The 12,767-nt window shown below is 34.1% G+C and overlaps 1 protein-coding gene across 2 annotated transcripts in view; it reads right to left on the reverse strand.

Annotated features, from left to right (window-relative positions):
- Window positions 1-12,767, reverse strand: part of PCCA (propionyl-CoA carboxylase subunit alpha) — a 377,531-nt gene that overhangs the window by 171,012 nt on the left and 193,752 nt on the right. For both annotated transcript variants that reach the window (XM_079779445.1, XM_079779444.1), the window contains exons 13-16: window positions 9,328-9,471; window positions 7,899-7,973; window positions 3,701-3,769; window positions 2,116-2,191 (exon numbers count right to left, since the gene is read on the reverse strand). In XM_079779445.1, coding sequence (XP_079635571.1) covers window positions 2,116-2,191; window positions 3,701-3,769; window positions 7,899-7,973; window positions 9,328-9,471 — 364 coding nt within the window. The remainder of the gene's footprint in view (window positions 1-2,115; window positions 2,192-3,700; window positions 3,770-7,898; window positions 7,974-9,327; window positions 9,472-12,767) is intronic.

The raw sequence follows: 12,767 nt of genomic DNA on the forward strand, positions 1-12,767 counted from the left end.
GGAAAACCTGTTTCCTCAAAGATTAGAAGAGGTAGTACTCTGATATGTATACAACCACATCTTTATGCTCATCCAAACACAACTAAACATATTTTAGGATGGGAAGATGGTTTAACTAATATGAGATTGCACTAACATTACTCTTCAAATTGCTTTTTTAGCCGAAACCGGTTTGGCTCAGTGGATAGAGCGTAGGTCTGCGGACTGGAAGGTCCCAGGTTCGATTCCGGTCAGGGGCATGTACATTGGTTGCGGGCACATCCCCCAGTGGGAGGTGTGCAGGAGGCAGCTGGTCGATGTCTCTCTCTCATCGATGTTTCTAGCTCTCTATCCCTCTCCCTTCCTCTCTGTGAAAAATCAATAAAATATATTTTTAAAAAATTGCTTTTTTACTTTCTCAGCACATATGGACATGCCTTCAAGTCATAGTTACCTAGTATTTCACAGTGAAGGTGCACAGTAAGTTACTCAATTCTTCATCCATTTGGTCAACACTCTGGTGTGTCAGAATTTAGGCTACTACAAACAATGCTGTTGTAAATGTCCCTGTAAACATCATCTCACAATTCAGTTTTTTAACTCTCTAGGAAAGATTCCCAAAAACTGAACAAGTAGGTCAAAGGGTATGTACTTTTATTTTAACATCTAACGCCAGATTGTTTTTCCACAAGATAATAGCAAGTCACACTCCAAAGATGCCTGCGTGTGCCATCCTTTTATTTCACCTACACAGTAAGTTACCAGTTCATTAAAAAATGCTGCTACTCTAGGGTGTTGTTTGAAGGAATCACATAGTGAGGTACTCTCAACTGTCACCTATGAGCCCTAATGCAGTACTCACATTACTTTCAAAGGACCAAAATGGAGTGGTGAGAAAAGTAAGATACCCTCCCCACCTTTGAATTCCCACTCTACTTTTTCACTCCACTATTAAGACATCTACCAATTTATATTATATTTATCTTTCTGTATTTTTCAAACCAAGTTTATTAGAAATTCCTTGAAATAGACATAGCTATCACTCAGTCTTTCATGAATTCATTAAACAAATATGAATTAATCAGCTATCATGTGTCAGACACTGCTAAGCACTTGTACCGTAATATACAAGTAAACAAGATAAACACCATTGCTGCCCTCATGTACCTAATATTCTTAGGGGATAATCCAACATTTAGCAATTAATTACACAATTGATTCTTCAATTAGTTTTGATAAATGCTTTGGAGAAGCAATAGGACAAAGTGCAATGAAAGCTTATAATGCTGCACACAGTACTGAGAAGGACCTAAAAGGGGCTTTCAATATTGTTTATATATGGTCTTTCCTACATGATTCAGTCATAATTCTATGTGAACTTATATTTCACACTTTAAATTTGATATTAAAGTCCATTATCCCGAAGCTGATGATAATTTATGTTGAGCTAAAGTAAAATGATCTTTTGATTACGAATGGAAAGTTGCTAATAACATTTAAAATGCAATTTACTCCTTAAGGGGAATAAGTGTAACTCTATTTTAATTCTTTAAGTGTAATGGCTGGTCCTAATGCAGTTATCACTACATACCCTAAAGGCTTATAGAATCTCACTTTGTTAGATATTAGAACTATCCTGTATGCACATGAGGTAACAAAATTGTATTTCCTAGAAAATATTCTATAATTTGCTCTAGTTCATAGAAGCAAAGATCTCTTCTTTCTACTCTCAAGTTAGTCAAATGTAGGCCACTATATTTTCTATCTCCACACATTTTCAAGTTTCATACTTCAAAAAACCAAAAACAATAATAATATAACAAATCTGCTGTCAAACTGCACCCACCAGAAGTCTTCAGTATAAAGAACCATTTTACATATAAAAAACTGTATGTTCATCTAGGAAAGATCATAAATTAAGCTAGTAAATGAAACTTATGATCTAAGATATATATGTAAAGTATACGAGTGCTAAAGAAAATGAAATACTTATTCTTAATTAGTATGCCAGTTTAATTAATTCAAGCTTTTTTTATTCCACTTAAACAAATATTGTACCAAATTCACTAATTAGTAAATCTTCAAGCTATTTTCTAGAATTGCAGAGATAACAGGACCTAAAATGTTTGCTTTTACCTCGAATAACATAATTATCCAGTGCATCTTCCATTCTCTTCAGTGCTTCAGTTCTATCAGAACCATATGTGATTAGCTAAAAGCAAGCAAACAAAAAGATTTATATAGATATATAGACCAATCCATCGAACAACTCACTTCCCATAATATCCCATATTATCTTTCAAAACTTCACAGTGGTTCGATTTATATTAAGTATATCAAGATTTTTCTAAATGAATAAATATTAGAATCAAGCTATTTCAGACTTTTCTCCTACAGTTCACTATCACAGTAAAGAGTTATTAGAGATAAACAAAAATAAGCATAAACTTTTTTAAAGGAAAGAAAACATCTGGGATAGTGGAAGATTAGGAAAGAGGTTTTTGTGTTCCCCATTTTTCTGTGGGTTCCAAGTTTGAAACCTTGAATAGCTAATATTTACAAATAACATAATATAGAAGCAATGGGTTCTTGTACTAAAAAATTTACTGTCCCATATGACTTTGTGCTTATTTACATGTATCTTATACAAATTAGCAGTAAAACTGCACCTTAACTATTCATGAAAGAGTTTTCTGATTATTACATTAGTCAATTTGTAGTTTGCATTTTAGTACATTCAACACGTTTATATAATACATTTAGTACATTTTAGTATTTTCAATAGCCAGTATGAAAATTCATTTGCAGGCCACTTTTCTGAACAGATATGCATTCATCTAAAATGAAACTATATTCATTTAAATTGATCTGTAATATTTTAATGTATTTTTTATTAAATAGCATTTCTCTAACTAACAAAATACCTAAAGTTCATTTAAACAATACAAGTGAAAAAAAAGGGAAAAATGGTTTGTTTACTGCAACTACATTAAAAAGTCCCCCAAAATATGGAGAAAAACATCTTGAGAAAGAAGATTTATAATAAAGAAGCCATTCTTCAATACAAGTCTAGAAGTTTAGAAAAAATAGAATTTCCTCAATAAAACCCACAATTTTAACAACTGCGGTCAAAATTTTACATTTTATAAGATCTTCAAATTCTGAAGATTTTTAAAAATTTAAAGATTTAAGTGGAGCTAATTTATTCTAGAAAGTCAAATTTTAAAAAGACAGGTAGGCATAAAAGAAATCCTATACTCTTACATACAATTTAATTATGTGAAACCTACAAAATTTGTGATTTATAAAATTTGAAAAGGTAAAAAGTATTCTGACATACACAGCCTATCACCCAAACTTTGACATCACCTGCCATTCTTAGTTTTATCTCAGGCAATTTTCAGGAATGGCCAGAAAACACCTTAACTCCTTCTCACTGGAATAGGCTGGGTTGGTGTCACTGGTTAGATAAGTTTGTTATTGGCAGGTAGTAGTTTTATTTGAGTTGATGGGGGAAAAAGGGGTGTTGGAAACTAACATGATACTGAATTTCTCTCTTCAAAGAAAATCTGTTCTGCTTTCACTTTTCCATCAGTACACAAGTCCTTGTTTAATTATAATACCTGATTCAGATAAAGAACCAATTTCAAACTTCTTAATTAAATAGGACTATTGCCCTTCAGAATAAAATTGAAAGAAGCCATTAAAAAATAGAACTAACTTTGGAAATCATTGGATCATAGTAAATGCTAATATCACTTCCTGGTTGGATACCACTGTCAACCCGGACCTGGAAGACAGAAAAAAATCCAAGTAACTTCATATTGTACACATATGTTTCTAACAACAAATTTAATTTCCATGGAATAGACTGATAATTTCAATCTCGACATTTAGCTTCTGGAAAATAGAACAACAATATAGAAATATATAGAGGCCAAATTATCTTGGTCTGCCAATATTCAGTCATACATATTTTTATTTTCCCACTAAATGAAGAAACTAAGAAAAGGGGTTGGAGAGGGAAGCATTTCTACATCACTATCCTGCTATGCGTTTGTAGCTATTTGACGGTGTCTCCAACTGAAGCATAGCATGAACGATGCGCCCACTGCACCGTCTGAGAGTTCCAGTGAGGACCCCACTCAAGCCATGCAACAGGACTTGGGGGCTCATCAGCCCCACAGGAAAGCTGGTCCTGAGCCTTTCATGTCTGCAACACTTTCCTTTGTTGCCTCACCCTCTCAACTGTAAAACACTTTTTTTCTCTTACTGTTAGTCCCCTGAGACTTGATTGTTTACACAGCTTTTTTCATGGCTTTGCGTTGTAAGGACACAGCCCCAATTAGAGTTCTGATTTTGTGGTTTTCATGGGAGAGGGTGTGGAATAGTACAAGTTCAAACAATTCTTTTGAAGAGCCTGATTGCTGTTAACCAGCCAACAAGTTAGTACATCGCTGACTCTTGTTTTCATCTCCCAGTTTGATATCAGCAATAAGGCGCAGAGGTTAGCCATGTAAAACTTTTTAAATGAGCAGTTGCTGAGGATGAAATAGTTATTAAATTATGGTGCCTAAGTTTAGGAATCTGAAGTATTTAAAAGCTAATCAAAATACTTAAGACTGTCAAGCATGTCCTAGGGGTCTTGAGGATGGAAGAATTTAATCGAAGCTGCAAGAACAGCAGGACTTTGATGCCCAACATTGTAAAGGGGTGGGAAGAGAGAAGCGGAAGCTCCTCACCTGTGGGAAGAAGCCTTCCTAATAAACAGCAGCTCATCTGTCTGCAGCAAGGCAGAAAAAGGTCAACTCAGCGGCTGTTAGGCCTTTAATATTTTAATTTAGGCAATTATCAAGGGACCACATGTAGAACCTCTTGTCTAGGATATCCACATGAGGGTATGATGATGGCTTTATTATACAGTGACATCAAAAGATAAAGCATAGTTTCATCCCCTTAAAAAAGTCACACTGTTATTATTCTCTTTGTAAGGTTTTAGAAGACAACATTATCACTAACCCAGAGTACTTTTATTCCTGTATTTGTAAAACACAAAAATTTTCTTTGCATTCACATTCACATAGGAAAACCTTAATGTTAAATGAAAGTCAATCTGGGCACTTAAAAAATAAACTTGGCTTTCTATTTTCTGAAAACATACTTCAGGACATAAACTGAAGTTCTATGAAATTCACAAGCAGTGTTTATTAAAACTAGAAAAGAATTAACGGGGCAGCTGTGAAAGCAATAAAATTATAATCTACCTTCTCCCCACATTTAAATAGCCCCAAAATGGCAACTGGTAATCAAGTTACATATCAGAAGACATCTCTGAACTTGCAATTTTTAAATTTGAGTGGCAAAAAGTTAAAGAGCTAATTTTACCACCATGTATTATTTAAAACCTTAGCACACTTGCTAAAGCTGTATTTAAAACTGAAATTGGTACAAGTTCTAAAACTTTTTACTTTAAACATATTCTATTACTTGCTACATAAAGTGCTATAAAGCCAGTGTGGAACTTTGATGTTCAATCCACTGAAAATTAAAAGGCAATAAAGAATATTTATTACATTCTCCTATAGTTCATAACTTAAAAGTTTAGTTGCCTTGAATAACAGCATCCTAAGAGTTAGGTCACCTAGGGCCCCCAAATATAATTTTGTCTTCGTTATTTATTAAAATTATAATTACAGAAGGTTATGTCATTTTCCTTTAAAAATAAGTAGGGTAATATCAAAATGTATTATATATAATCAACACATATCTTTGTATAAGCAAATCAACATTACCAACAAAAAAAACTCCCACTTATAATTTACTGCTTTTGCATATTTTTTCAAATAATAATCAGCTTTCTAAAATGCCTAACAATGAATTAAAAGTCAAATCAAGTCTCCTTTCCTCCAAGTGAAACAAAGGCTCTACAAAAGAATATATTTAGCTTTTACACTAAAAGCTTTAAGAACAAAGTCAGATAAAATTATTCACAAATTTCTGAGCAGAACAAAATTGCAGTCTGCAAATAACAAATTTACAAAATATGGTGGCCAAAGATAGAAAGAAAGTCTTCATATTTGCCATATAAATAAATTTTAGGCCTAAAGATGCATGTGAAAAGTACAGACCGTACGTTAACTCTGAAGTTTGTATTCTTATGACCAAAATGGTAAGAAACACAAAGGGTTTCCTATGTTAAAAATGACTGATCTACTTTAAGAAGGCAAGAAGGGAAACACCCAAGCACCCATATAGGAGAGCCTCAAACCACTGCTCAGAAACCTCTGGCATCATTTAAATGTCTCTCCTCTGTACCAACAGTAGCCCCGTCTCCCACCCTTCACTCCCGATTCACCTCTCCCCCTCAGCACAACTCCCAGCCCACCATGTCTACCTGACAAGTGACAGCCCAAGCTGATTAAATGCTTCCAAGGAAGGGGAATCGTGGGCCTCCATGACAGGCCAAAAGTGATCACCATGGAGATACATAATTACAGCTGTCAACGCATCTACTGTCCTGCTGACATCAATTTGATTGCTCCCAGCAATAATGATAGACAAAGCTTAGTGTGCACTCTCCCGCACCCAATCACTTTATCTATTCCTTGGTCCATTTAGCTGACATGCAACATTCACGCAAGCAAATAACAGCAGTAAGCAGAACATTTAAGGCATTTTAATTGTTTTTTCTTTCTATGGATGGCTCACAACCACAAATGTTATTACATAAAACTCCTGCTGCAGCATTAATTGAAGAAAGATTTGGAGGGACAAAGACCGTAGGGGGTATAGTTTGTCCATTATCACTTATACTTTCAACAGGTCTCACGTTCGAAAATTGCAAATTGCAAAAACTTGCGAGGGCAAAATGTTTGACATCCTGCTAGCTATTACAACATGGTGAAAACTTCTAACAACTAGAGTTATCATTAAGAATTCTTACTTAATACTTTTTGTTTGATTAAAAAAATGTTTAGATGTGTCCCCATAATACTTGTTTTCTCATCTGCTATTTAACATCACATAATGCCTGTTAAATCTTTACAATTTTTTTTCTGCCTTCAGGCTTTGAACACAGCATGGAGTCTTCGACCCTAGAAAGGGTCAAGTCCCTTTAGAAAGCACATGGGCAAAAACAATTTTAAAAGTGAAATAAATCATATATCCAATAACATCTTCAAATTTAGAATTCTTCCTGTAATCTTTCACCATCTTCATGCCAGTAATCAAACTGAATAATCATATTCACAGATGGTACAGCCTTGTCACACACCAGCTAACACCATGTCATATATATGTGCACTTATTACCTTGATTAAAAGAAAGGGTATGTCCTTGTTCTTTTTATGCAATAAAAACTATTTAAAGAACTATTAAATATAGAAGAACTATGGAATAAAGTGGACAATGATCAATTTTCTTTAACTGGTGTAAATAATATGTATTTAAAGTCAGTGACATACCAAAATGAGGTAGCTTGTTTTCCTTAATCCATTTCAATTAACAAGCTGATTTTGGGCCTGAATTTCCTGACATCTGACTATATAGGGAAGCTGGATTAGATTTATTGAAAAGGTTATATTGTAACAGAAAAGTCATTTCCCATTCTTAGGATTCCATGCTCTTATTAATTACAATTTTTGAAAGAATTAGGAACATTGTAAACTATTATTTATTTAGATTAGAAGTCAGATGTTTCCAGACTTCCCCCGTCAAATGGATTCTGACTTCCTGCACATTATAAAGTACAAAATATTTTTTAAAAAAAACAACACCACACACACACAAAATTGTAATTCCCCATGAATTTCACTTGTCCTTCAATTTACACCCTTTGGTGTTGACATGCTTTAACATAAAAGTATGACATAAATCAAGATTTTTAAGCCCTCACTTGGTATTACAGTTTAATGACTTACACCAGGTAGATGTATTGGTTCTTGGTACTGAGACAATCTCCCAATAGACGGTAAACCAAAAGACTTGTAGGGGTCCTGAAAGTTCAAAGGAAAGGAAGCACAGTCTTTGAAATATAGATGAGCACAAGGTTAAATATTTACACAATGAAGAAGCATTTATAGGTCTATTTTTCCATACACAATACTTATCAAATCACAGATTTCAGAATATTACTGTCTTATACTCACTCTAGACAACTTAAAAGTGTAAAAATCAAACAGAACTGTAAGCAGAATTTAGCCTAACCTTGATTATACATTATTAAAATTGGTAAAATTCCAACTTTTTATAAATCTTCTTAGAAGGCCTTGGGCAAAAATAAAATAACTTAGGTGCTACATCAAAACACACTCAAGTTCAGAACAACAAAAATAGTACAATAAAGATATTTGTTTTTCTCATTCTCAGAACAGCTCACATATGGTAAAATCTGATAATTTTGTTCTTTAAATAAAGACCTGAAAAGAAGCTTTGTACATGGTAGTAGATATGTGCTCAATTATAAATACCTTAGAGCATCAGGATAAAAATTACATAAATTCAGTGTCATAACAAGAAGGAAGAATAACACTTAAAATATAATAAAAAAGCATGAACAATAACCAAGCCACAACGTATTTCTCAAGATCCTTAAACAACACTTCCAAACAACTTCTGTATTCTTAAACTCCGATATTGCTGGTTTATTTTTTATTTCAATAGACAGGCTTCATGTATAAAGTAAAAGACAGTACGTTTTCTTACATTCCAGTTTTAATAATTTGAAAATAGTATTTTCAGACATTAATTGCTTTATTATCAGACTTATAGTTATCTTTATAAAATAATGTAAATGTACTGAACTGAGTGCTTATGAGTAAAATCCATAATTAAAATTATGAAGGAAAAGTTTTATCAAAAGCTTTGCAATTTAAATTTCAATTGTTATTTTCATGTAATCATAAGGGATGAACTTTTTAGGAAAAAGAAACTTTGAAAAAATTTAAGTAAATATTGAATTAACAACTAATGTGTGCTCAGAGTAGGCTCTTAAAAATATGGACATAAATGCTGCAGTTTATTTCAAACATGGTTTGAAACAAGCAAACAAACAAACCCAAGGTCCAGTGAAGCACAAGAATATTAAATGCTTTGTTGCCCCTTAAACTGATTGGTAGCTATTTTTCCATCTAGGAAAAATACATGAAAATTAATTAAATTCAAACCTTTTAAACTATTTTGAATTATGTCAAAATTATCTAACCTTATTTTCTGGTTCAATTCTGGATTACATAATCAAATATTGGACAAGGATTATAAAACCCTAACTTTACTTTGTTATTTAACTATACCTGGGGTCTCGTGACTCAGATACAACCACCCTCCTTCATCCCAACATCATTCATTTACCTCAGCATACACCCGACATTCAACTGCCCAGCCGTTGATGGGAATATCAGCTTGTTTGTGCCTGAGAGGGTAACCCTTGGCAACACGGATCATTTCTTGGACTAGGTCCAGGCCAGTAATGCATTCTGTGACAGGATGCTCAACCTGCAAGGCCAAGATCTGCCAGTCAATAGGTGTAGGAAAAGGTAAATAAACAGAAATAAGCAAGAACAAGTCCAATAATTTCTGGGTAAAATAATGTTAATTACATTTAATCATATTTGACTAAAAAACTGAGAGAATAAAATTAAAGAATAAACACAATAGCGTGCAAAGCATGATAAGAAACACTAACAACTAAAAAGTATTTGTAAACTATCTGTATCACTTTTCCCAGTTTTTACCTAGAAGTGGTCCAGCAATGTTTAACACTTTAAATTTCAGTTAATTCATAACCGAAAATTACATATTTAACTGCAGTCCTCAATGTGGCTGATAATCAACCTATTCTGCTACACTTAGCATGGCATCTACAGAGGCAGATTATGATTTTCCAAAGCACTAGTCTAGCCTAAGTCTCACCCACTTGCATGCTTTCACTAACCTGTCCTGACAGGCAACCCGATTAGCGTACTCTTACATCAATGCAGTGTAGCAGAAAGCAGCAGATGGATCCTGCAGGTTGTTTTCCCTCCAGACCTACGTGGGGAGTGCTTAGCATGCACAATAGCAAAACTGAGCCAGTGAAATCACTCTGCTCTCTCAGCAAATTGCTGGTAACTACCTTGGATGATGCTGTCATGGGGATCCCTGGCCTTCCACACTAACACATGGGATACACATGTACAAAAACATGCACTGACAGAGAGGGATACTAACAGGGATACACATCATTGTAAATCTGATCGATAGCTTACAAGTTCCTAAACTGAACTGAGCTAAAATAAAGCCACTTATGGCACTGTTAAAGAACAGATCATCTGTCGCTCACCTAAAGCCTTGAATAAGTTTGAAAATTTTAAATAGAATTTTGGCCACATCTGCTGCTTTGATATCAATTTATTTTCTCATAAAAATTAAGCATGTTCTAAAGGCACTTCACAATAGGTTGTTTTTTTTTCATGACGCTGTATTTCTGACGCGGGAAAAGGTCAGTGAACAAACGAATTGTCTTCCCATCTTCAACTACACTAATTGAAGGACAGGATTTAGTCATTATAATAATCCTGAAGCTTATCATAAGCAAACAATGCCATGGTCTTAAAAAAAAAAGCTTTGTAAAAATAAACAGATGGCATCCATAATTAGCTCTGTGTGTGTTATGAGTTTGTTTACAGTTTCAACAACATTTTAAGACATTTTGACATAATTTTAATGACAAATCATCACTAAAATAAGCATCTAACCTTTGTAAAATAAATGCAGCACTAAATGAAGATCTTTTTAGATAGTATAAATATATATTTTTGAAAGCAAATTATGGTTTTGTGAGAAATAAGATTCTATAGTATAAATAAGAAAAAAAATGTAAAGCCTATTATTAGTAGAAACAAATTTCATGTGAGAAAGCATCATTCCACTCTAAATATTCAAGAGGTGAACCTACTATGTGCCAAGGGCTTTATATCAATCCTTCTGACACATCTATGTTAAGTGAGAAAATAATTTTAAAAGCTAAGTGAAAGTACATACTATACACTAGGCCAGTGGTCGGCAAACCACGGCTCGTGAGCCACATGCGGCTCTTTGGCCCCTTGAATGTGGCTCGGCGTTAGAACCACTTCTTCAAAATAGGCTCGCCCAGGCCGAAAACCGAGTTTCAATCGCACTGTACGTGCGCGCCCGCACGTGGTATTTTGTGGAAGAGCCATACTCAAGGGGCCAAAGAGCCGCATGTAGCTCGCGAGCCGCGGTTTGCCGACCACTGCACTAGGCAATTAAATATAAAATGAATGAGTGAATGAATGGACAGCAAATCGAGAGACACACCTATCACAAAGGGTAGAGGTAGGGCTAGAATTTTTGTCCCTCCCAGCATGTTCTGACCTTTCTGATCTTCCTCATGGAAAAATGTATGTAAAGCATGTAATAAATATAATCAGCTAGATAATTATGTGCTATTATCCTTTATAAAGCATATTATTATAAAAGTTTAAAGAACCAAATTAATTATAAGGCTCTGTTTTACCTTAGAAGGCCTCTTAATAACTGTGTAGGAAAAAAAAGTACATTGGACCCATGAATGGAATACAAAAATGGATCCACTTTAGCCCAACAGAGTTATATAACAGAAACATAACAACATTTTACAATCTAAATTAGTGAGCTGCAAGTATTTCAAAACAAAATAATTAAGTAGATAACAAATAATAATCGGATACTCAAAGCAAACTCATTAGCTACAAAATTTTTTTAAAATATCCACTTAGGTTCAAGTATTGGTAAAGTCTACAAAACATTCTAACATGTCTAAATTTTTCAGGTAACAGAAATATATCTTTTTAAAGTAAAACTTATAATTTTAAACCTTTTCTAAAGAAATTTTTCTAAATGCATTTTAACTAGCCGATTTGGCTCAGTGGATGGAGCGTCGGCCTGCAGACTGGAGGGTCCTGGGTTCGATTCCAGTCAAGGGCACATGCCTGGGTTGTGGCTTGATCCCCAATAAGGAGTGTGCAGAAGGCAGCCAATCAATGATTCTCTCATATCATTGATGTTTCTATCTCTCTCTCCCTCTTCCTTCCTCTCTGAAATCAATAAATACATTTTAATACAATTCCAAAGTTATTAAATAGGACATGTGAAATATTTTCTATACACCCTGTGTTATTATTTTCAGGGATCTTATAAGTGCAACATAGTTTAGATAAACAATTTATGGCTCCCATCCCTGAGAACTTAAAAATAGTTTCCCTCTGCAAGTTCAACTCGACACCTAGACATCAGAACAGAGCAATACGAAGAAACAAAATTGCTCCCACGTCAAAATATTCAATAATAGTTTTAAAAATATCTTTCAAAAAGAAAGAAGGGAGGGAAGAAGGGAAAATTAATAGAAAGTGAAAGTGGCTAACTGGAACAAAAGGTTATAAAAAGAAAACAGAGTCAAAGATGGATGTCTAGTAAGCCAGCAAGTATACCTTGTCCCACCTAGAAGAAAAAAAAAATCTAACTATAAAAATATGATACTGATAAACATTTATTCTGAGAGCTATTATGTGTGTGTGTTGGGGCTGGGTGGGTTCCTGTGTCACTTCTGCCTAGACAACACTGAGTTAAGCTAAGTTAAACAGGCTTTCTTTTTAAGAAAGATTACTCAAACTCAATCTGCCCTGGAACTCAACAAGAAAAAGATAATGTATAGTATTTATTTAACCACACACCTTCTTTTGCAGAGCATCTTTATGGGTTGAGAATTATATGGAACACACTTTCAGAAAAAAAAAGTCTTAAACATTCAA

The sequence above is a fragment of the Cnephaeus nilssonii genome, assembly GCF_951640355.1.
Source record: "Cnephaeus nilssonii genome assembly, chromosome: 8".
Taxonomy (NCBI): Eukaryota; Metazoa; Chordata; class Mammalia; order Chiroptera; family Vespertilionidae; genus Cnephaeus; species Cnephaeus nilssonii.